At 34.9% G+C, this 27,013-nt stretch overlaps 1 protein-coding gene and 1 pseudogene across 1 annotated transcript in view; one reads left to right on the forward strand and one right to left on the reverse strand.

The window, feature by feature from the left end:
* Positions 1-2,545: 2,545 nt before the first annotated feature.
* On the reverse strand, positions 2,546-6,827 carry LOC107876665 (annotated as a pseudogene).
* A 1,228-nt stretch (positions 6,828-8,055) lies between these two features.
* LOC107878115 (transcriptional adapter ADA2) overlaps positions 8,056-27,013 on the forward strand; it is a gene marked incomplete in the record, with an annotated part of 22,253 nt that continues 3,295 nt past the window's right edge. The window contains 13 exon segments of the mRNA XM_016724999.2: positions 8,056-8,278; positions 14,613-14,668; positions 15,467-15,645; positions 17,423-17,488; positions 17,667-17,792; positions 17,875-17,935; positions 18,785-18,845; positions 18,924-18,967; positions 19,443-19,538; positions 23,759-23,981; positions 24,902-25,112; positions 26,118-26,435; positions 26,674-27,013. Coding sequence (XP_016580485.1) covers positions 8,226-8,278; positions 14,613-14,668; positions 15,467-15,645; positions 17,423-17,488; positions 17,667-17,792; positions 17,875-17,935; positions 18,785-18,845; positions 18,924-18,967; positions 19,443-19,538; positions 23,759-23,981; positions 24,902-25,112; positions 26,118-26,435; positions 26,674-26,865 — 1,686 coding nt within the window.

The following is a 27,013-nucleotide window of genomic DNA, read 5'->3' on the forward strand; positions in this document are numbered from 1 at the left end:
AATGACTTATAATAATTAATTAGGGGTAATATAGTAAATTACGGAGCAATTAGGGGTAAAATAGGTAGACATGTCATCTATTTTTTAATTAAATATTATTAATTTTTTAATACATAAATGACTTATAATAATTAATTAGTGATGATATAGTAAAATCACGGTTAAAGCAATTGAAACAAATGTCATAAATATCTATTTTTTAATTAAATATTATTAAATCTAATATATAAATGAATTATAGTAATTAATTAGGGGTAATATAATAAAAAATATTATTAATTTTAATAAATAAATGACTTATAATAATTAATTAGGGTGATATAATAAATCACAGAGCAATTAGGGATAATATAGTAAATGACGAAGCACTGGTAAAAACCAGTGCAGGCAGGCATGTCATCTATTTTTTAATTAAATATTATTAATTTTTAATACATAAATAACTTATAATAATTAATTAGGGATAATATAGTAAAATAACGGTTAAAATAGCTGAAATAAACATCATAAATAACAATTTTTAATTAAATATTATTAATTCTAATATATAAATGACTTATAATAATTAATTAAGGATAATATAATAAAAATATTATTAATTCTAATATATAAATGAATTATAATAATTAATTAGGGATAATATAGTAAATCACAGAGCAATTACTCGTAATATAGTAAATGATAGGGGTAATATAATAAACTATTTTTTGAATTAAATATTATTATTTTTAATACATAAATGACTTATAATAATTAATTAGGTATAATATAATAAAATCACGATTAAAGCAGCTAAAACAAACGTTATAAATATCTACTTTTTAATTAAATATTATTAATTGTAATATATAAATGACTTATAATAATTTATATGGGTAATATAATAAAAAAATATTATTAATTCTAATATATAAATGACTTATAATAATTAATTAGTGATAATATAGTAAATCACGGAGCAATTAAGATGTAATATACGGTTAAAGCAGCTGAAAAAATGTTATAAATATCTATTTTTAATTAAATATTATTAATTATAATATATAAATGACTTATAATAATTAATTGGAGGTAACATATTAAAAAAAATTGTTAATTCTAATATATAAATAACTTGTAATAATCATTAGGGATAATAAAGTAAATTACGGAGCAATTAGGGTGTAATATAGTTAACGATTGGGGGTAATATAGTAAATATAGTAAATGGTAGGGTATAATATAGTAATCTAATTCTTTTGTATTAAATATTATTAATTTTTTAATACATAAATGACTTATAATAATTAATTAGAGATGATATAGTAAAATTACAGTTAATGCAGCTTAAATAAACATTATAAATATCTATTTTTTAATTAAATATTATTAATTCTAATATATAAATGACTTATAATAATTATTAGGGGTAATATAATAAAAACAAATTATTAATTCTAATATATAAATGACTTATAATAATTAATTAGGGATAGTATAATAAATTACGGAGCAATTAGGGTGTAATATACGATTAAAGCAGCTGAAAAAAATGTTATTAATATCTATTTTTAATTAAATATTACTAATTCTAATATATAAATGACTTATAATAATTAATTTTGGGAAATATAATAAAAAAATATTATTAATTCTAATATATAAATGACTTGCAATAATTAATTAGGGATAATATAGTAAATTACGGAGCAATTAGGATGTAATATAGTAAATAATTGGAGGTAATATAGTAAATATAGTAAATGATAGGGGTAATATAGTAATCTATTTTTTGAATTAAATATTATTAGTTTTTTAATACATAAATGACTTATAATAATTAATTAGGGATGATATAGTAAAATTACAGTTAATGCAGCTGAAACAAACGTTATAAATATCTATTTTTTAATTAAATATTATTAATTCTAATATATAAATAACTTACAATAATTAATTAGGGGTAATATAATAAAAAATATTATTAATTCTAATAAATAAATGACTTGTAGTAATTAATTAGGGATAATATAGTAAATCACGAAACAATTAGGGTGTAATATACGGTTAAAGCAGCTGAAACAAATGTTATAAATATCTATTTTTTTAATTGAATATTATTAATTCTAATATATAATGAATTATAATAATTAATTAGGGGTCATATAATAAAAAATATTATTAATTCGAATATATAAATGACTTGTAATAATTAATTAGGAATAATATAATAATTTACGAAGCAATTAAGATTCAATATAGTAAATGATTTGGGGTAATATAGTAAATGAAGAGGTGGTCGAAACCACTTCTTCTATAATATAGAAATACTAGGAAAATCGGTCGCGCTTCGCGTGGTGATACAATTTTTATTATTTTCTTCAACCAATTTTATATTTTGTTTAGATTTATTTATGTTGTGGTTGTCCTAACACTTCAAGCTTCTATGTAGTAAGTAGTATATAAGTAGTATATAGAAAAATAATAAAAATAGAAAAGACGAAACTCTTTAAGCTCAACAATATCACAAACTTTGAAACAATTTTTGAATTACAACATATTATGCTCAAATGTGTAGGCAAATATTTTTTTTTGGCTTTTTAAATATTTTCAAATGCTTCCCATAAACAGCTCCTTCAAATTTCTTGGTGCCACCAGTCTTCTGTAAACACACATCCAGTGGCTCTATTGCAGTATCGAAGTTAGGCTATACGAGAAACAAAGCACGAATCATCAGAAACTAACATTAAACCATACCGTCATTCTTTTACTTGAGTTGTCACAAAAGAAAAAAGGAAGTCTTTAACCTCATAAAAGTAGGCCACACAAACATAATATCTGGGAGAGTTATTTATGACCCGGTGTAACGTTACCTCCAAGAGGCCAATGTAAGTTTCCAAGTAAATTTCAGACCATATACAGGAAACATCAACCTACAACCAGATCAACCAACTGCAGAATAAATTAGGACAGTCATGACTATGCAATGGTGGAAAGAGATATGTGCTGATATAAAAATAAAACCAACACAAGTTGATTTCTTATGTTTGGAATTCTAATTCTGGTTCTGAAAATCAAGCCGTCCATAGAAATCCTGCAAAGTGACATTGAAGGAGGATAAAAAAAGCATACAATGAAAAAATTACCCTTCAAAAATGAGTCTGAAACCTGCATAACTTTGGGTACTTCTTACAATTTCTAATATTGAATTTACAGGCAAGTTATCATTAAGGTTGGAGGATGTTCTTGTGTGAAATCTAAAGCTCGCTCCTGTGTCAGATACTCTTGAGGGAAATGAGCAAGCCTCAAGAACAGTTCTGCAACCCCCGTCATTTATAAAGTTTACAAGCAGACCACCAAAGTCAACTAAATACTCTGACCACCTAGGGACTTCTCTGTAGATAAGATCCTCTGAAATAGAATCGAACATAGAGCAACCTTTATCACATAGGAAACCATAGACAGGGAATACCAAACAATAGCTATTCAGGGACTGTATATTTTCATATGCATAATTTTTCAGAGACTCACCAATAAATTGAATAAATTATTGTGCAATATAAGAATTCATGGTTGCAAGAAGTAAAAAGAGATCCTCCATGTTGTATCAGAAGAGTAATGAATTAAGATCTTTCTGTTTAGGAAATACCATGATCAAGTACAGAAGAAACCTGCAAGCGACCACCAAATCAAATCAAGGAATTAAAGTAGCAAAAGAAATACCTGTAGAAAAAAAGATCAAATATTTACGTTCGTCACAATTCTCTAAATCAGAGAGGAAGATAAAATATTTTAAACTCAGAAACGTTTATCAAGACAGCTCTCTCTATATATGTGATCTCAGGAAACATGTTGAAGCAATAAACATCCTAAAACCTCGGCTGTGATCAATAGATATGGACACTTATATAAGTCAAAGATGACATAAATAATGAGTTGAATGCATTTCACATTTACTGCTCAGGGAACACCATTGATTTCTCCATAAAAATACTAACCCTTCATACTACATTCAACTCAAATAAATCAGACTATGTAAACCTCTTCTAAAATTACAAAAGAAATGTGTTCAACGCATGTGAGGGGAGATAGGTTTATTTCAACAAAAGAATGGTTATGAAAAAAACACGGAGTTCTATATGCTGAGGCAAGGTAAACTTAGGTTTCTTTAAACTCAACATTCATCGGTTCAAACCTAAGTTGCTTGGACTCCGGTGCGGATATTCTGGATGCTTTATGATCTAAATTTTAAGATTCGGGGTACAAATCTAGGTATGGATAAGGGTGCCGCTAAAAATAATTCAAATATCTACAAATGCAGCTATAAAACTATGCACAAAATTATGATGGATTATTTAGAGGGAAGAAATGCTAGAAATTTTTAAGCGTTAATTTGAATCTGTAATTAATAAGTACAAATGCATCTGCTTACTGTTCTTTTGATGTAAAGTGACTATTTAAACGATATAGATATCAAAAGAGACTTCTTGAGTTCATGGCACATTCAATAGCAAAGCAACTGCTGGTTGCCAACTTTATAATACAAATATCTTTTGACCATAAAAAAACACAAGCCTACTTTTGTTTTGATTTCAATAAACATTGTATCTATCTAGAACTCTGACAGACGGAAACAAATTGGACAAATGACACAATAATACCTGAAGTACAACTATATCGTCATCCTGGTTGACTAATGTCAATAGCCCTGTAAACCAAGAAAACAACCATGATTGGTAATCAGTGGGGATAGGGTACTATCCTTGTAAAGATCAGAAGCTTTACCATAGTGTGTATGGGCGCCACTGAGATTTAATTGATTCCAAGCAAAGAGATGTGTAACACATGAAGCAAGAACATCACTAATTGGAAAAGACATGCACCAATAACAGAAAAAAAAATATCTAAAAAAAAGAGAGAAAAAAGTGACAACCACCATCACAACTTAACATCCAACATCATTCTGAGTCCTATCATGTCCATTTGAAATGGACGCAGCAGGGTAGCCAATTATTCACAAGACCCAAAATGGATCACCACATATTTCACCCTCCATTTCATCTGCTGATCCACCCAACACCAGAGCGATTCTTCTTATTATCTTTCGTGATAGATCTGTCAGCAATATAATATAAAAGTTCACTATCTTTTTTCAGCTCCAGTGTAGAAATATCTTTTCAGTCACTGGAAAAATGTCAAAGGAGTATGTAATCTATAGAGCAAGGCACATGTGTAGTGGTCAATATATTCCTCCATTGCTTGCTTGAAACTTGGTGAATAACTTGGCCTGCATAAGAAAACAATGCACTTAGGCTAAACAAAATCCTAAGTAGTCATTTATCAGTCGGTAGCATAAATCAATAGGATGTAATAATAAGGTTTTAAACGTACAAAGGGAAACAAAGAAGGGTAAGTGCAAAGACCGTGCATTATAAGTAACTTGTTAACCTACCATTTGTTGGATCCTTGCATAACAGCTCCAAGATCTCCATACATCCCATGTTTCACTTCTCTATAGCACTGGAACCAATAAAAGAGATTCAGATGAAAATGCATCAAAAATGATTTAGTAACAGTAATACCACAATTACTAATAATTGTTTGTTAAAGTAATCCTACAAAATCCGTGTCAAGACACGTGCAAATAGAAAGTGATGCCAAGAGCAGTTCACATCTATAGCATTGCAAGCTACAGAAATGATGTACATACTTGAAGAAAGGCCTTTAACAACAAAAACAAAGTCTTTGCATTTTCTAGAAGAGCTTAAGAAATTTGTTAAATAATTTGGTATGAAGTTCACAGTTGAGCCAAAAACTAGATTACTTAAAACCCGACCTCACCCTAAAAGGGAATGAGCCCCAATCCCAAGAGATAGTGTACATTGTTTGAAGCTTGATTTTTTAAGGCACACACATACTCTTACATTTAGACATTTAAACTATCTGCATGTAGAAGATATGACCAAGATGAGGCGAACAGCAGCAAATAAGTCTACTCTTTTCGTCTTCACTACAAGCTACTTTGATGAGGCAACTACCACAGGTATAGTCTTTCTTGCATTAACAGTTTGTCTTTACAACTCATTTTCTCCATACAAGTTTGATGTTCCCTTTTTAATCTACCCCTTGAATCTGAAGATTACATATCTACATGTCTAGAATATCTTATAGCCAAAGTAATTCAAAACGTTTCAGTTTTACAGAACAACATAAACTGGAGCACACACTCCCAAACCTCCAAATTGTTCGTCAATAATAACGAAAAACTATATACTGCATAATGTGTGCAAATCACAATCCAACTCAGAAACTTTAGGCAATGGGACATTTCCTTTCTCTACTGTATAGGCCATAAGTAGTTATTATAACATACGTCAATAGCTTCAGGTATATCAAGTATCCCTTTGGTTATATTCTCTCCAATTTTTTGATGTTCCCTGCATTCAAGATATGTAAGCAACCATTAGTTAAGATAATTCATCGAAATAGCAAAAATTAAAGATAACATTAGGAGTAACTTGTATCCAGTTTCTGCAGAAAGTTTGATCTTGTTTTTCTCCGCAAGAGGCTGATGAAAATATCCCCGTGTAATGTTTTTAATCTCGTTCATAAGGTAAACATCGATGCCATGGCCCTTCTGCACAATTGCAAAACAAATATCAGTAGAGATCAGATGGACAGTAATATATATTTGCACAAAATGGGGTTTAGGGAGGGTAAAGTGTATGCAGTTCATACCACTACACCATCAAGACCACCAATTTTGTTTTTCTTTTTTCTTAAAATTGTTGCCGGAGCAACTCACATGCTTCCCTTATCCTACCTACCTTCACATACCCATTAATCATTGCCTTCCAACACGCAACATTTCTCTCACCAATTTTATCAAACACCTATCGTGCACTCATAAAATCACCAATACCCAAATACAAACTCAACATTACATTATGAGACACGATATTTTTCTCAGGAATTGCTTCAAACACATCAACAACATCGTAAAATCTCCCATTTTTCGCATACCCAGATAATATCGAAGTCCAAGTCCTAATATTGAAATTTATCCAGGATTGAAATTGAAATTGGAATATCAATTTCACGTTTTGACACCATTTAAATTAAACCGGGTTAGAGATAGCAAAATATTATCATCTACTACTTGAGAATTTAATCAAACAACATAGGAAAGCAAAGGAATGAAAAAAGATACCCTAATAACTGAAGATCTCTCTTACGAAGCAAAAAAGATGCAACTTGAGATGTATGAAAAATCCTAATCACCGAAGATATTCCCTTCAAAAGTTTTATTTCTCAAAAGGGTATGTAACACTTCAGAAGTTAATTCTCAGAGGATATATAACATTTTAGAAGATGATTAGGTCATAACTGCACAGATTGAAGTGAGGGATTTTTTTTGTAAATAATTAAAATAACAAAAAAGAGCAAAAAACTCAAAAATCTGAGAAAAAAAAATATGAATCCTGCATTGTCAGGCTGCCACATCAGACTCTTCCATATTCAACTTTTATATATATATATAGATAGATAGATAGATATATATATTCTTACAAATTGTATGTAGATTTTTTTATGTGTATGTCTAGATTTTTACAATATAAAAATTTTATCTTTTATATCTCACTAAATTTTAAATACATTATTTCATGAATTTTTAAATTTTTAATCACGCAAAGCGCGAATAAGTCTACTGATATAACTATAAATTAAATTTAATTTTGCTTGCCCACTTTCATAACAAAAGCAATTGATTATCTTTTTTCTTATCATTAAATATCTTTTTCCTCCAATTTAAATTTTCATAGTATCATTAATAACAATGAAGTTAGTAAAATAAATATCTAATTAAGTACTATTTTTATTTGATCGATTCAAAATAATTATTATGTTTTGTTTTTTTAGAATTAATTTAATTTAAATTAAAATTTAAATATTTAAAAATTATATAAAAAACATGATATAGTAATTTTTCTCATATTGAATTAAAAGTGTTCGGGCAAAGGCGCGTGAGAAATAAAAAGGGTGTGTGGGAGTCGTAATTTTTTTTTTTTTAAAGTGAGTGGAAAATGGAAGTATAAAAGGACATACCACACTTGATTCCTAAAATATTGGATTTTTGGTAAATGAAGGAAGTACGGCAGTTAGTGTTTCGAGTAGGCGGAGAGTTGTGAGTGAGTGAGTCCTACATGAATTGAAGCTTTGTGCTTTCAAATTTGGAGCTCCGAATAATGGGTCGTTCTCGGGCTGTTCATCAATCCACCGATGATGATCCAACCCAGAGGTCAGTTCAACTATCACATGCTTACTCTTATTCATCAACAATTTTTTTTAGTGCAGTAGTGAGATAAGAGATAACTACCCCCGATATTAATTTTAAGATGAGTTTATCCCGTGTGATTTACTTACCTCGAGATTGTAGTGTCATCCACATTGAGTGTGAGGATAACAATCTCGGAATAACTAATGTCGGGATAACTTGTTTCCCGACCAAAACGGGCCCTTTACTGTGTTTGTGATCTTTTCATTTTTCCTAGTGTTTGGGTTCTGCACATATATGTACTTTTTTGTGTGTCATAAATTTAGAGTTGAAAACAGTGATGGGGTTGTTTTAATTAGTTAAAATGGTAGTTAAGTTCGGCAGTTTCGGATGTAGGATTTGTAAGGAAAGAGGGGTGTGTGTGGGAGCAAGCTATATGCGAAAAAAAAGTATGAAAACGTTAACATAAATTAGGAGGGGAGCATAGTTATTTAGGTATTTTCAAAGATTTGAAGGGTAAAATTTAAATGTACCCTTGTTCAGCTTTTCGCGCGGGATACTTGAACATGGCACTATTTGTCCCTAGAGTAAAGCTATAGCTTTAGGCAGCGATACCATTATTTATGGTAAGAGTATAAATTGAGCAACCTAATTGAAGCACACTGACCAAGTGAGAAAAAACAAAGGAAGAAAGTGAATCTTGTTAGATTATACAACAAGAGACGAGTTGGAGATCTGTTATGTCTTGCAACCCGAAAAGAATGCTTCCACACACATTTCCCAAGACCTTTCTCTCTCCTACTTTCTAGGATTGTACAACACCTTTTCCGGTGAATCCTTCATCGGAATCTTTTCCTTTCTCTTCTATCCCCTTTGCTAACACCTTCTGTGATAGCTTCATAACCTCCTTTCTATCGTTGTGTGTTTCTTAGGCGTCTTTCTCGCCCCTGGGGGAAAGCAAAATTTATCTTAATATGGGGTTCAGGAATTTTGACATCTCCAAGTGGAAGTTAGATGGCTCAACATGGTATGAGTTGGTCGAGAGGAGTTGGAATATGATGAGGCGGGTATCCGTGATCAAGAAAATTATGGACTGGATATATCATACCCTTAAAGAGGCTTCTAGGGACATGAAGAATAATTTCAGGAGATTGAAAACTAAAGATTCAAGCATAGAATATTTCACTACAGAAAATTTAATGCTCTAGGCAAAATATATGATCATTTTGGCATTAAATGGAGATGGGAGATCGACATTAATTATTCCTGAAGCAACTATTAATGCAGGATGGTTGGACGTTGCATTTAAGATTGAGAGGTTCACTCAATCAACCTCTCACCCAGATAAAGCAGAACCTCCCAGACTCACGGAAGCCAATTACCCTTATGCCAAAGCAGTCAAAGAGAGTAAATAGCAAACAAAAAGCCTATGAGAGGCTGATGTTAGCGGGCAGAGCAAGGAATATTAGCATCACTGAGAGATGTACAATTGGCCACTTTGACAAGGGGAATTCTGAAAGACCAACCTTGGCAGATGTAAGAAGGTGGACTGCAGCAAATTGGAAGACAACGTTCGTAGTTAACATTTTTGAGATGCTGGGCAACTCGTTTCTTTTGAGTTTCCTAATAACAAGTGTAGGAAAAGATACTTCAGAATAACTGGTCCTTGACTAATTCCAGGCTGTACCTGGAATGATGGAGTTGTATAGTAGGTTGCAGCCACAACTCTTTTAAACCTTTAGAATTTTGGATTAGAGCCCTAGGGCTTCCCCTTCACCTTTGATTACAAAAAGTATTCCGCAAATCGTAGATCTATATAGAGGGTGGATAGCCACCTTGGCAGAAACAGAGTTTAAAAGTCATTTGAAGTGGGCCAGGATGTGCGTCACCTATGATGGTCGGAATATTCCCGGAAAGGTAGTAATCGTAAGAGATGAAGTGGACTACTATATTCTGATATGGGTAGAAAGAAAACCTAGCTTTGAGGCAAAGTCAGAGCATAGGGAACTGGTTGGAGAAGTTGAAGGCATTGAGAATTTTGAACAAGCTAATACCTAATAGGTAAGCCATTTTCTCTGGGGAATACATACAAATAAACCTTAAATATAAGGAGTCAGAGGGGAAGAATGTGATGTGTCATGTCATAACATGTATTTCTCATTAGAGAAGACATGTGATGTCCACATGCAGGAATCTAACTCACTACATGTAATACACCAACCACTAGAAACAATGGAAATTCCAATGTAAATGAGGGGGACCTAATTTCCTTGTCAAGTTAGGAGAAGCCAATTGAAGAACCTAGTATCAAAGGAGGAAGAGTTGGGGATTCCAGTGCACCGTTCATTGAGGGAGGGGGAGGAGTGGCAGTTCAACTGACAACCATTACAGAATCAAATAATTGGGAGGTGGAGGAGGTTTTACGTTGCGTATCAATGATCAAACTTACTTTCTTGAAAAGAAATGAAGGCTATTGTTTGGGTTCATCAGAATGTGATCAGAATAAGTAAATTATTAGGAACGAATTTCAGTGGGGATGAGGAGGAGGCTTTGGAACTCCCCTTACAAATTGACAACTCCAAACAAGCCAAGATTATGGTAACATAATTTGCATGTAAGAAGACTAAGATTTAAAGGTGCTTAGGAATTGAAAGGTTAAGTTGCCTTTGATTTTAAATTCAAATGCAATGAGAAGACGCCAAGGGGAGAAACATGATTTCTATTGATCATGAATTTCAAGTTAGTTTCATGGATTGTGAGGGGCTTGAGTAGGAGGGAGAAAAAAGGGCAGTTATGAGTCTGGTAAAAGATTGGAAGCCTAACAAATTATTCTTCCAAGAGACAAAACTCAAAGGGGATATTAAACTCTTGATTCAGAAAATCTGGGGTGGGAGATGGGTGGAACATGTTTGTTTGGAAGCTTGTGGTACCAGAGGGGGGCATTGTGATGTTATGGAATATTAGGTTATGGAAGGGGGAAATTCTTGAAACTGGGATTTTCAGGAGTCTATGCGCCAAATTGCGGTAAGGAGGAATATGTGGGAAGAGATCCCTCATCTATAAGATGCTGTCGACATCCTAATCTTTTGTGATGATAGTGGCGAGTAACGAAAACACTTAAGAGTGATTTTGGTGTTATTTGAAGGTATATCTTGGCTTCACATTAATTGGAGAAAAAGCTGTCTATATCCAGTTATGGCTTAACTGTCCATAATCCTAGTTGGTGATGTTGGTTCTTTACCTACTATTTATTTGGAATGCCATTGGGAGCTAAATCAAAGTGAAAGGTGATATGGAATAGTGTTCTAGAAAAATGTGAAAAGAAACCGACTAGATGGAAGTCTCAGTACCTACAAGGTGGTAGACTCACTCTTACTAACTCAGTGTTAGATGCAACAAACATAATGTCATTGTTCCCAATACCAATAGAGGTTATCAACAGACTTGATAAGATCAGAAGGTCAATTTTATGTCAAGGAAACAAGAAAGCAAACATAATGTCATTGTTCCCAATACCAATAGAGGTTATCAACAGACTTGATAAGATCAGAAGGTCAATTTTATGTCAAGGAAACAAGAAAAAGAGAGGTTCTCATTTGGTTAAGTGGAAAGCCTTAATCGCTAGCAAAAAGCAAGGATGACCGGGCATTAGAAATTTGAAATTTTAGAACAAAGCTCTTTAAATGAAGTGGCTATGGAGATTCACCAAAAAGAGTCAACATCTACCGGGAGGAGCCATTAAAGCAAAGTATTGGGAGGAAGATAAATGAATGACCAAAGATGTAAGCACACCTTATGGAATTAGCCTATGGAGAACCATAAAGGCTCTATGACCTGAATTGGAGAACAATACATTCATCAGATTGTATGATGGAAACAGAACTGCCTTCTGGAAGGACAACTGGCTTAGGAGTGGTAGTTTACATGAGAATTTTCCTGATATATTTGACTTAGTACTTCATCAGCACAAGACCATGGCAGAGCTTAAAATAGACCAAGGATGGGATCTCATCTTTAGAAGATTGTTCAATGATTGGGAGATTCAGAGGATAATAGAGTTGGAACTCTTCAGTGTCGTACGAGAGGGATCTGATAGATTAAGGTGGTTGGGACATAACAATGGCTCTTTTAGGGTTGGTAGTGCCTCCAAGTTACTGAATCTGACCAACCAACAGGTTATAAATAGGCCATGGAGTTACATTTGGAAGATGAAAATTCCGTATAATGTTTTCTTGTTTTGTTTGGCTTTTGGCTAGAGAGGCTGTTCTTACTCAGGAGAATCTTACGAAAAGAATGTTCACCTTATGCTCTAGATGCTTACTCTGTGGTGAGATTGCAGAGACAATGAATCATCTATTTCTATATTCTAAAATCATAGAACGACTATGGAGAATGTTTATCATCCTTAGAGGAATATCTTGGATAATGCATGAAAGGATTATTGATGTTCTACACAGTTGGGAGGAAGCAGGTTCTCAGGCAATAGACAGGGATAACTGGAGAACTGTCCCAACAAGCATTTGGTGGAAAATTTGGAAAAAAAGAAATTCCAGATGTTCTGATAATGTCGAGAACTCTTTGCAGAAGATAAGGTTGAATTGTCCTTTTTGCTTTTGTGTTTTCGGGGTAAACAGACTTACTCAGAGGATTTTGTTGATATAATTGATGCTCCAAGTAGCATTTAGGATGGCTGTTTAATTTTGCATACCTTCAGCACTTTTGTAAATATGATTTTGGGACAACCTATGTACTATTTTGTCTATTAATACACACAAGTTACCTATTTCAAGAAAAAAGAGAAGAGTTGGAGATACAAAGGAAAATGAGTGAAGATTCAAGAGTCCTAATTTGAATTTGCTCGATCAATCAATGATGATAGAGGATTGTTGAATAGCAGTAATATTCAGGGGTGTCAAATGGGCGGTTTGGACTGAATTTGGGCGGATTAAAGTGGATTGAGTTAATAAATGAGTTGGTTATTGTTACTTGGGCTGAAATGGGTTGTGCTAAAAAGCGGTTCATAACCAAACTCACTGTGTTCTTTCTAAGTTTAATTTCTTTGTTAATCATTTTATAATTCTTTAAGTGCCTTATAGGTTTTTTTTCTTTATTATGGCTATACAACATCAAATAAAAAATGTCTCTTTGCAAATATTTTGACGAAGTTTTTCATGGGTCAATTTGGTTGAAATGTATTGTGCTAAAATGGGCTGAGCTAATAAATGGGCTAGTCAATGACCCCACCCAAACTTTAGCAAGGTAGGGTTTCATGTGCTAATTTTGCCATCATAGTGTATTAGATACTGATTATATTAGGAGAGAAGAGATGTTGAGTTGCAGCTCTTTGAAATGGCATGCGAAGTAAGAAGGTGTTTTTTTTTTTGTAATCTCTGTAATGTGAGAGGATCTTACTAAAACTGCATAGGATGTTCTTACCCAACAGAAGAATCAAGTTTAAATTTCTTTATCTCTAGAAGAATCGAATATAAAGCTCCTTGATCGATAATGTAGTTCTTATAAGGGCTTTTTGAATTTCCTTCTATTTTTGGTTAGTTTTTGATCTAAAATCATGTATTAACTGCTACTGGAACTGCGTGTTCTTGAGAGGATATTCTCATGATTTGCTTGCCAATACGATTCCAGTTGTTAGAACAGAGGAATTTAATGAGATAGACGTGTCGTTCTCAACTTGAATTAGTGTTATTAACATCTCATGGCTTTATCTTTATGTTTAAATTTAAAGAGTTAACAGAAGCTATCAGTGAATCCCCACCCCCCCCCCCCCCCCCCCCCCCCACCCACACACCATCTTTAGGGTGTTAATAAAGAGTAGCAGCGGTGAAGCCAATGCTTGGGCTCCATTTCCAAATGGCGTACTTAAAGCTATTACTCGGAGATAGATCCTTACCTTTTGGTCTTGAACATTGATTTTCACAACTTCATAGACGAAGTTTGCGTTTTCTTGCATTATATATCTAGTATGAATATTGCACCCAAGGGTGTGGCCTAGTGATCAATGAAGTGGTTGAGCATCATGAAATCTGAGGTTCAAATTTCAGTGGAGTAAATAAAATCACTAGGTGCTTTATTTCCATCTGTCCAAGCATTGGTGGATAGAGTTATTCGGTACTTGTGCTAGTGGGAGATGGCATATGCCGTGGAATTAGTCGAGGAGCGCGCAAGCTGCCCAGACACCATGATTATTAAAAAAAAAATAGTCTTATATGCGCATGTGTCTATGTAAACATTGTTCCATACTTATGATTGCTTTATGTGGAATTTTATCTAATTTGATTCCATTATTTAATGGCCGGATCTGGTAATGTATTTTTCTCTTGTCTCTTTAATTCTTTGGTAGGTCTAAAAGAAAAAGGGCTGCACCAAATGTGGAGAATTTTGATACTGCAGCTGCTGGTATGATCTTTGATACTATACATGGGTAGTTAGCACCCTTGGGAATGAAAAGCATTTGCAAGAAGCAGGGTCCCTGCAATGCTATTTTCCCTCAAGAACTCCCCTCAGTTTAAACATCTTTTATCTGACTTATAAACATGGACGCATTTGAACTATTAATTCCGTCTGTCTCAAAAAGATACTCTTGCTTTGGTTGAAGAGAAAAAGTTTCGTGACATTTTGATTGATGTAAAAGACTTTCATGGGACCCCCTTTTTCTATTCTCAAGGGAAATTCTGCTACATCTTATATGATACAAAATTTTCATTCATGTGAACTCTTTTTCTCTTTTCAATATAACTTCTTGCTTTATTTTTCTCCCAAAGAAGCTCAAGATTCAACATGAGACCAAATATGTTTCTTCAATAAACATTAAACTATTTTTATTTTAACTGGTTATCATAAATAAAAAAGACTATAAAATAACCCATCTCATATTATGGTTCTAAGTCAGATATCACACGAAGAGAAAGTATATGATTCTTTATTCATCACATCTTCTGACCATGTTTGTGGGACAAAAATCTATTTTTACCTTCTATTTCTTGTTTCATATTTTTTAATCTTGTACATCGCGGAACAGGAAGAAAGAACAATTTATGAGTCTCATTGCACGTGTGCCTACTACATGGACATGCATTATAACCACTCCAACTTCTGGAACCTTGTTTATTGTGCGAGTAGACACTCGGATGCTAATCACAAAAAGTTTCCTGTTTAAACTGAACCTTATAATTTGTCTTATTTCTGTTTATGAAGGCCAAATGTTGACCGAAGGGAAAAAGGCTTTGTACCATTGCAATTATTGCAATAAAGACATATCTGGAAGGATTCGAATTAAATGTGCTGTGTGCTCTGACTTTGATCTTTGTGTGGAATGCTTTTCTGTCGGAGCAGAAGTGCAGCCTCACAAAAGTAATCATCTATATAGGGTTATGGTTAGTGACTCCATCTAATTGAATTTTTATCAAAATATTGGGGACTACTTCAGTGAAGTACTTCTCTTGAATTGTATTATTTGTATCGTAATTTAACTGAACAGAAATAATTTAAGTCGGTGAAAATGCCTGAAGCAGTCTTAAATTGCATCCTTAACTCTCAGTAGGTTTTGTTAAATTCTGCTTTTTTCATTCATGTCACATTGCTGAAGCAGATATCATCATTTTGTGTATCCTAATTGCTTTATGCAGAACTCTGGGAAAATATTCTGGAAATTGTTGAAGCTGCTAAGTACATAACATCTTAAAGACCATTTAAAAAGAAAAAAAAAACATTAAATGGATTGTGCGAGGTGAACTCTATACGCAGAGTCATAAGAACTATATGGTCATTTGCTTGTACAAGATGTATTTTGATCTAATCCTGTTCATCAAAGCTTGCTGTTATCTGTTGAAAACATATCATAATTTCACTAAAAGATTTTGGATATAATCCTTAACCTATAGTCTAATTGGGACAAACTTCTAAAATCAGCTTATTTTAAAAAGTGTTTTCAGAACTGCTTTTCAGAAAAAGTACTTTTCGTGAGAAGCAATGTGTTTTAGGCTAATCAATTTGACTAACACTTTTGAGTTGTAATTAATGTCTGACCAAGTGTTTTTTTTTTTTTGAAATGGGTAACTAGTGTCTTACCAAGTTTTTTTTTTTTTTTTGAAATGGGTAACTAGTGTCGGACCAAGCTTTTAAAAAGTGTTCCAAGTTTATTTTCTCAAAAGTGCTTTTTTAAAAAGTACCTCTGGAGAGAAACCTTTTTTCAGCTTCTCAAAAACAGCTTCTGCTTCTACTTAATATCACTTTTTCTTCCCCTAAAAGCTTTGCCAAACACCTCAACTTTGAAAAAACGTTCTTTTAAAAGCACTTTTGCCTTGGAGAAGCTTGGCCGAATAGTCTATTAGTTACCTATAGTGGAGCTAAGTTGGATTCATAATGAGACGCAAAGGCGTATTTGGAATTTCTAGAACATGGGTGCACCACTAATAAAAGGAGAAAAAAGAATGTCTCAAGTAAGAATTGATCCATATTCCTTCAAATTAATAACTTAGCATTTAACCAAGTGCACCATCCAGCCTTTTTGGAGCATGGGTGTCAGCTAACAAAATTAGACAAAGTTTTGTAAATATGTACATAAGTTGCCTAATTTGTCGGAGAGACCATGGGTTCATGTGAATCGCAATTTCTTTACAAATCCGCCCTGATGAGATGAAAGATAATAGATAGAAATTATTATGCTCATGAAGAAAGGTTGTTCCAATTGCAGTAATGAGATGTTTATGTGTGGGAGATGATTTTCATGTGATTCAAGTAAGTTGGAGCTCATGTTGATATTTGATTCTATATTTAGAAAGTTAGAATTGAAATTCACACTTTTTTATGTGGATGCTAAGAAATAGAGTATGGGATGGTCACTTTGTTGAACTTGTCAAACCTAATATTAGGAACAGGTTTTTATGAAGCTGTTGCTCATGAGTGAATGTTTATGTTTAATTACAAATGATGGGATTAGTAGGTGGTCGGATGTACAATGGATATTCACTTCCCATCTTAGCTGATCAATGATCTAACTAAAGAATTTGCACGTTTATGTTAGAGGGAGGAGTTCTGGCTCTTCTATGCTGTTTACTTTATTTACTTATGTTCTCACCCTTCTTATAACGTCTTTACTTTATATGGAAATACATGTCTGGGATATGTCTCAAGGATTCCTTCTATGAACAGGATAACCTGTCATTTCCTCTCATATGTGCTGACTGGAATGCAGATGAGGAAATGTTACTTCTAGAGGTAGTCTTCCATCTTTCTGCTTGTCTTTAAATATTTCAATTATCACTCATTTCTCTATCTATAGTTTGTTTACAGATTCTCTTAAATGTATCCTAGTAATCTAGATCTTATACATTATTTGGGAGGATTGAAGTTCTCTTGGTTTTAGTTTATCGACTGTCCTCTTTTTCTTTTTTAGGGGTTGGAAATGTACGGATTGGCAAACTGGGCTGAAGTTGCCGAACATGTTGGAACAAAGAGTAAATTGCAGTGTATTGAACACTATAAGTCCATATATATTAGTTCTCCTTGTTTTCCACTTCCGGTAAGTAATTTGCTGAGCACAGTGCAGCATTACATCAAATGTTCATTATGAAAAGCTTAATCTGCACGCTAAATTTCTCTAGGACATGTCTCACGTTATGGGAAAGAGCAGAGAGGAACTTCTTGCCATGGCCAAGGAGCAAGGTAACTGAAAGCTTTTCTTTATTGTATTTTATTTATTTTTTTATATCTCTTAAGCTTAAACTCTGATTTGGGATGGTTTTGCCTCTCAGTTTTCTGTTTCACACACTTTCTTGATTCAATGCATCATTGTTTACTGTGTTCACTGCATAATACACAATCAACCTGTGCTTTCCCCTACCTTATCATGTCGGACAGGCGGATGTTACTTCAATTGGCTGATTTGGCCATTGGTCAAGAAATTGATCTGTATTGGGTTATAAACAGCAATTTGGCAGGTCTTTCTGGGACCCCTAAATTTTCCCTTTTCATTGGATGAACAAAAATTATATAGCAAACCATAATCATTTGTATCCCACTCTCTTCAGAAGGCATCAAAAGCATAACAAATAAGGGCAGTAGCAAGAAATGTCTGTTTTCTGTTTTCTATCATAGGCTAATCTGCTCATGGTTGGTTTATAGTTTAACAGGTATCATCATTTCTTGATAATTGAGTAATGATGGTGTCGGAAGAAGTATAAGCATATCCACCATGTTGAAGTGTGTATCACATCTAAAAGATTAAGCTACTAGAGAAAGCACCCCTTATTTTATTAACTATGTATTTAGCAATGCCTTCACGTATGGGTTTGAAGCCCGATTCTTTTTCATAGGCCAAACATGTGTAAATTCTTTTCGATAATGGGTGGCAGTGAGACTCGAATTCAGGATCTCAGCCTGCTTTGACGACTGTAGAGCATCTCATCTAAAACGATTAAAGAGAGCACACTTTTATTTAATTAACAATGTCATCACCATCCATCCTTACTATCATATTGTCTCTTAGTCTAACTGAACGTACATTCTTGTTAGGATATGCTGCTCCCGGGGAAGTTAATGTTAAAGAAGAGTCTCCATTCTCTGCAAGAATCAAGTAATACTCGAGTATGTTCCAAATAAAAGCATGTGTGTGGTCTTCTATGTTCTCATACATTTGGACATTTATTTTCAGGATGGAAGATCAACGGGAAGAAAATTCAGCTGGCCTTGCCTCAGGTAGTTTAGCTTCTGGCACAAGTTTCTACCCTTATAATTGATGTGGAAATTCTTTTAGACAATGGGTGGCTGTGAGACTCGAACCCAACACCTTTGCCTGCTTGATATTATTTTGAACTGTATGACTATCTCATCTTACCCAATATGTGGGAATATACTGGGTTTGTTGATGTTGTTGTATGACTATCTCATCTTAAATCTTAAGTATCAGAGAGAGCACTCTCTTATTTAACTTTATTATATCTTCAAAAATTCCCTACTCGACTCCTACTAAAAAGACCCAACAAAATAGAAATAAATTTTCCCCAGTGTCCTGCAAAGGCAATGTGTGTGTGTAGATATAGAGAGGGAGGAGAGAGAGATGGCTATAGAATTGAAGGAAAGTATTGTGGTAACTGTGAGAAAAAATATTATCTCTCGGTTTGTGTAGGCATATGGTCACATGTTTTCTCTATCATGTTCGATTTGGTTTCAGTTGGAGGTTCTGCTTCTGGTAAATTAGCAGGCGCTGGAAAGAGGACATCTGCCGTACTTAATAGTAAGGAGAATCATGATAGCATCAAATTGGAAGGTATCAGTTGCTCTAGCTTTAAATCACAGAAATTAGTGATGCTTACTGATTGTGTACTGTTGCTCTATCATGCATTCGAGTGTTCACTTTAGGATTCGGGTCTCCATGTACTAATCTTATAAAGTATGATTATTTAGTACTGTTTCTTGTCTAGTTATGCGGTTCATAAATATTTTGAAAGCCAAATATGGCAAAGAAAGTTTTGCAAGTGTATGGTTATTCATTGTCAAAAAAAGTGTGCTTATTCCAAATTTTACTCGATTGTGAGCGGGCGATATCATGCCATTGCTGTAGTACTTAGTTTGATAACAACAATTTGGGGCTGCTTTTGAAGGGTGCACAGAGGAAGCCAAAGTATTACTCCTAAAAATTGACCAGAAGAGGAATAAAGAAGAGAATCTTGTTTCAATTTTAGCAGAAAACGGGGAAAAATGCAGACAGTTCCTAAGGAACTTAGGAACTTGTTTTTTGATGTAAAATTCAAAAAAGGGGAGCCAAGAAGTGAAATCAAAAAGTAGGAGGAGGAAACTAATCACACAGTTATAATAAAGCTCAATATCTTATCATGGAATGTGAGGGGGCTTAACAGGGAGGACACGAGAAAGTTGGTCAGGAGCAGATTACAACAAGGGGGAGCATAGTGTTGGTGGAGACAAAATTAAAGGGAGCAGTGGGAGATCATATACAACAGTTAGGGGGTAATAGATGGAGGGGGGGGGGGGGGGAATTTGGATGGAGGCATTAGGTAGTAAAGGGGGCATAATTATTATGTGGGATAAAAGATCTTGGAAAGTGGAGATGGTAGAGAGTGGCAACCAGATGATCACTTGCAAGTTGAGCGGCATTAATGTAGATGTTACTTGGTTTCTAACAACAGTATATGGTTCCTGTGATCGAAATGAAAGGAAGAAACTATGGAAAGAATTAGGTGCAATGAGGAGCTTTTGTGAAGGACCCTGGGTGGTTTGTGGTGATTTCAACACTGCCAGATTTCCTTTAGAAAAAACAAATTGTACCAGACTTACAGGAGCAATGACAGACTTCTCTAGTTGCATCAATGAACTGGAGCTAGTAGATCCCCCTTTATTTGGGGAGTCTTACACCTGGAGAGGAGGACCGGATCATAGAAATGCATCAAGGATTGACAGATTCTTGTATTCATTTCCATGGGATGAATTGTTTAATTAAATCAAACAGAGTTCCTTGCCTAGTTTGGGTTCTGATCACAATCCAATTTTGTTGTCATGTGGGGATGACGTCTTCAAGAGATCATATTTCAAGTTTGAAAAATGGTGGCCGAATGTGGAGGGCTTCAAATCCAAAGTACAAGACTGATGGAATTTTTTTAATGTGATAGGAAGAGCAGACTTTAAGTTAACAACAAAATTGAGTCTTTTGAAAGTAAAACTCAAAGAATGGAGTAAGGAGAATAAAGGTAATTGGAGGGCTAGAAAGGATCAACACTATAGATTCTTTGTTGATCAATGGGGTTCTGTCCTCGGATTCTACTGAAATCAGGAGGTCCATTGTGGATTTCTATCAAAATCTTTACAAAGAATCTGAAAGTTGGCGACCAGATTTGAGTATTTTTGATGTTCAAACTATTACTATGGAGGAACAAAAATGGCTTACAAGAAATTTTGAAGAGGAAGAGGTGTTAGAAGGGATCAAAATGTGTGCAGTAGACAAAGCACCTGGCCCGGATGGTTACACAATGTTTTTTTTTCAAACTTTCTGGAAAACTGTAAAGGAGGACCTAATGATGACCTTCCACAACTTCCACACTCACCTGAAATTTGAAAAAAGTTTTAATGCTACCTTTGTAGCTTTGATTCCAAAGAGGGTTGGGGCAAATGATCTAAGAGACTTTAGACTAATTAGCTTGATCCACCGGGGTGTACAAAATCATAGCCAAGGTTTTAGCAGAGAGATTGAAAAGGGTGATGAGCAAGCTTATGAACAAAAATCAGATGACCTTTATTAAAGGTAGACAAATAACGGATGCTGTTTTAATTGCTAGTGAGTGTATTGACACTAGAATTAGAGGAGACATACCGGGGGTTATGTGCAAGTTGGATATTGAGAAAGCATACGACCATTTAAATTGGAAGTTCCTGATTAACACTCTAAGACAGATGGGCTTTGGAGGTAGATGACTCAGTTGGATAAACTTTTCTATTAAAACCACCAGGTTCTCCATCCTTGTTAATGGAGAACCTGTAGGTTTTTTTCCAGCAGAAAGAGGACTTAAACAGGGGGATCCTCCATCTCCATTCCTTTTTATTCTAGCTACGGAGGGATTGGATAGTCTAATGAGGAAAACTTTGCAAAATAATTGGATTAGAGGCTTCAATATAACAAACAAGGCAAATGAGCATATGGAGTTGACATATTTACTGTATGCCGATGATATCATAGTTTCTGTGAAGCAAACCAGGAACAATTGTGTTATTTAAGGTTGATTCTGGTAGTTTTTGAAGCTTGTTCTGGACTCTAGGTTAACTGGAGAAAAAGCAGTATCTTTCCCATACAAGAAGTTCAACAGTTACAAACACTAGCAAACATCTTGAGGTGCAAGGTTGAGAAGCTACCAACAGTCTATCTAGGCATGCCATTAGGGGAAAAACATAAAGCAACTACTATTTGGGATGGGATTATTGAGAAAACTAAGAGGAAGTTGGCAATCTGGAAGTCTCAGTACCTTTCATTGGGAGGTAGAGTCACTTTGATAAACTCTGTGTTAGATTCCTTACCAACATATGTGATGTCCCTTTTCCCTATGCCTAGTGGGGTGATCAAAACTCTGGACGCTTTGAGAAGGAATTTCCTCTGGCAAGGATATAAAACTGAGAGTAGTTTCAATTTAGTAAAATGGGCAACAGTTCAACAAGGCAGGAATTATGGGGGTTTGGGAGTAAGGAATCTCAAGTTACAGAACAAAAGTTTGCTAAGCAAGTGGCTATGAAGGTACATCCAAGAGGAGCATGCACTATGGAAAGAGGTGATACAACATAAGTTCGGCCAAGAAGGGCAATGATGTTCAGATGAAGTAACTACCACTTATGGAGTTGGAGTTTGGAGGACTATCAGAAGCTTTTGGCTGGCTCTAAAAGTTATTACAAAAGTTAAAGTTGGGAGGGGGGATAAGGTTTTATTCTGGAAAGAAAACTGGAGACTGGTCAAGGATCTCTTCAAAGTTTGTATCCTGGACTTTATTCTATCAGTGTGCGCCCTGATAGCAGAATAAGTGAGTTGCGGTCTCAACAAGGGTGGAATTTGGTCTTCAGAAGGTTGTTAAATGACTGGGAGTTAGAAGGGGTAATTGAACTGCTGAATATGATAGAAGGCTTCCCAGGCACTAACTTAGAAACAGGCAGACTATTATGGGGACAACATCCTGATGGAAGATTCTCTGTCAACAGATTGTATAAGTGGGGTCTATCTGTAACTGGAGGAAGGAAAATAGGGCCATGGAGTGCTATTTGGGAAGAGTGTGGTTCCTACTAATGTGAAGTGTTTTGGCTGGTTGGTAGCTAAAAGAGCCTGCTTGACTCATGAAGCATTACAGAAAAGGGGCATCAACATGCCTTCTAGATGCTCACTTTGCAAAGAGGCATTGGAAACCAACAAACACTTATTTTTGCATTGCAAAGTAACAACACAAGTATGGGCTTTATTCTTCAATTTAGCTAGCCTAAACTTGTGTATGCCAGAACACACAACATACCTATTGAGTTGTTGGATCAGAAAGGGGGGCAGCAAGAGTCAAAGGAAGTGGTGGAGGACGGTACCTGCTTGTATCTGGTGGAATATTTGGAAGGAAAGGAATCAGAGGATTTTTGAAGGAAAAGAATGCTCAACACAGAAGATTAAATGGACAGTAATTACTTCCTTAGGTTTTTGGTGTAAAGAACAGAATATAGAAAAGGAAATCCAATTAGTGGATTTCATAGGTTCTTTGTAAATATTTCTGTTTTTTTTTTTCCATATTTTCTGTATCTGTAATTACTTTTGGAGGTGGCCAGCATAGCCCTGAATGCTGAGGAATATAAGTTACCAGTTTCAAAAAAAAAATAAAAAAAATTCAAAACTATGTACACTTCAAAATATTGCTGAGGAAGTTTTAATTGATAATTTCTGTAGAGTATGCATGGCAACTTTTTGATCTGTGAGAGAGACAGAGAGATAGATGCTAAGAGGCTTTTGTTATTGCACTTTAGGTTGTCCTGCAGACAGGAGCGTTGGAGAGAAAAAGCCAAGGACATCGGTGGACGAGGGGCCTTCTATGACAGAGTTGAGTGGTTATAATTCTAAGAGAGAGGAGTTTGAAATTGAATACGATAATGATGCTGAGCAGATGCTGGCTGATATGGAATTTAAAGAGACAGATAGCAATGCTGAACGTGAACTGAAACTTCGTGTATTGCGTATATACTCTAAAAGGTAAGTAATTCTCACCGAACTTTGATGTTGGTACTTATTTTTTCCTTTTCCCCAACATATGCCAAAAAAGAACGTTAAATGCTAACTTTGTCTGTTACTCTGTGCTTTCCCCCCCCTCTTCCAACTGCGAGAATCATTGCAAAATAGACCTATGATTCTGCAAGTGTTAACTTTTTTTGCCACATGCAAAAATGTTAATTTGCTTCTTGTCTTTAATGTGGTTTTATTGACTGCAACATTCAACTGATGCATGCTGGTAGGACCACCTATTTTTAGTTTTTTCCAGGATCTTGTGGATGAATAATGGACTTTATCATCCTGCCTAGAGCCACCTAGCTATTTTGTAAAATCTCGACTGTCCTTTTTTGATGCATTTCTCAGCTTCTGTCTGAACGATAGATGCCTTTCAATGTAAGTTTCTCTTGCCTGTGTCCATTTTCATTTGGCTTCTGGTGGAAGGTAGTTCAATACCCTGTTGACATTCCATTAGGTCTGTTATCTTCAAATTAATATGTGGTTGATAATCTTCCATGATTGTAGAGGGAAGTAATCCCAGCTAGGTGCTTCTGATACATCATGTTGTTGATATGGATTTTTGGACTATGTATTCATGAGAAAATGTAATATAGGGCTTACACGGCGATTGGAACAAAGACACATTTGGTTGTGAATTCCCATGTGGCAGGCATATATCTACACAGACCAATCAGTAATTCAAGTCATACACTCCCATAATCCATTTTCTCTTCACAAAATTCCCTTCAATCCCCCGTTTAGTTGACATGAATAGTTAAAGGTATTGAAGACAAATATATATTACAGTTCAGCAATTGTCTATGCTAGTTGCTGATGCACTAATGGCTCATGATACTCTTAAATTCATGTTTGTTTCAAATCTTCAATCTGTTTATATTCTGCAGGCTTGATGAGAGGAAACGTAGGAAGGATTTTATTTTGGAAAGAAAACTACTTCATCCCGATCCTTTTGAGAAAGACCTCACTCCGGAGGAGAAGGACATATGCCGTTCCTACAGGGTATTCATGCGTTTTAGTACAAAAGGGGAGCATGAGGATTTCCTTAGGAGCATAATCGAGGAGCACCGGATGGCAAAACGGATACAAAATCTTCAGGTTAAATGCAAAGTCCTGCTACTAGAATAGCTCCAGAATGATAATCCTCATTTTTAGGCTCTTTGGAATCATTTCTGAAATGATTATCATCGTTATACAAATATTGGAACTAATGAAGTGTGTGACCATATCATTTAAAAGCTTAAGCTTTTAGAAAAAGAGCACACTTTTTTTCATTATTTAATTATATTCTCAACACGCTCCCTCACGTGCGTGCCTGATTTTTTTTTTTCATGGCCAAGCACGTGGAAATTCTTTTTTAATAATGGTGGCGGTGAGATTCGATCCCAGGACCTCTGCCTGCTCTGATACCATGTTGAAGTGTGTCTCTCTCATCTAAAAGGTTGTTTTGTTTACACATTAAACTTTAGGTTTCAGAAATCATATGATGGGAATGTATAAAACACAAACTCACTGATATGGAAAATTTTAAAGTTTATATTTTATTAACTTTTAGCACTAGAGCTGACAATCTAAAGGTTTCTGTACTGAGTAATCATTTCGTATAAATTTATAACGTGTGTTCGCCTATTTTGTTACTACCATATGTAAGTCTACATGCATGCTAACTAGTTTTCTTAACTGTAGATAGTTGTCCATTTTCTTTTGTTTTATAATGTTGCTGTCCAGACCAACTTTAACACACCTCAATTTATTCATGAAGTACCTGCACCTCCCACCAGCACAACCATTGGGAAACTTCGTCCGCCAAAATTTTGGCAGATGGAAAAAAGCGTCTGGTATATTTTATTTATGCTGGTATTTGAACCCTGATCTCCTACAGTTTTCATCCAACTTAGTAGACAATTTGGTCAGACCCAATTGGTGCTGTAGGTAGTGGTTGTTGCATGGAATACATTTCAGATTCTTAAAGCAAATAAAATTTGGCAAAAAGATCCATAGATCGCCTCTGGCATATGTGACAAATTTAAACTGCAGTCTCTTGTCTATTAAGTTTTCAAGTTAGTGTTATTATTGAAATATTCAGTCCCTGCCTGCACCCAGGATGCCCGAGCTGCTGGTTGTCGAACTTCCGCTGAGGCAGAAAGATATATTGAACAAAAGAGAACACAGGAATCTGAAGAAAATATACGTAGACTAAAGGAGAACTCCCAGAATGGCCCAAGTGGCAAATATTTGCAAAGAGCAGGTCACTTTAAAGTGGAGCATGACAGCAGCCCCAGTGGAGTTGTTAGAGGCCCTGAAATGCTGGATTCTTGTTGCAAGGACTTATCATCAACCACCGCACCACATGGTGTTGGAAGTGCTTTAGACATTTGGGATGTCAGTGGCTTTTTAGGGGCTGAGTTACTCTCAGAAACTGTAAGATTCTTCTGTTTCTGCTGCCACATATTGTTGCTATTTCCACAATCTTCTTTGCGAGCATTAACCATGCGACTGATTTCATCTGACTTTGTACATATACCAGAATGTGTATTGATGTGGCAATTATAACAGTATTGATGCCACAGAGAAGTGTCAATATTTTGAACTTTTTGCTATTAGTGTATGGCTGTATCCTTTTAATCTTAACCTGGATTTGTGGCAATTGCACGTGCAGGAAAAAAAGCTTTGTGATGAGATCAGAATCCTCCCGAGTCATTATCTGAACATGTTACAGACCATGTCTATGGGGATCTTAAATGGCAACATCACCAAGAGATCTGACGCGCATGGTCTATTCAATGTTGATCCGAATAAGGTGGACAAAGTGTATGAGATGCTTGTTAAAAAGGGCCTGGCTCAAGCATAATGTTGCCACTTTGCAGGTTCTAGCATGCTTTTACTAACTGTCTACCAAAAGCGGGAATGCTGTAAAATGGCTGGCTTGTTTGCTTGAATTCTTCCAGATTATCTCAAGTGTTATGTTATAATGAAGGTTTGTTAAGGCATGGCTGTTC

This window comes from Capsicum annuum, chromosome 7 (assembly GCF_002878395.1).
Source record: "Capsicum annuum cultivar UCD-10X-F1 chromosome 7, UCD10Xv1.1, whole genome shotgun sequence".
NCBI classification, from domain to species: Eukaryota; Viridiplantae; Streptophyta; class Magnoliopsida; order Solanales; family Solanaceae; genus Capsicum; species Capsicum annuum.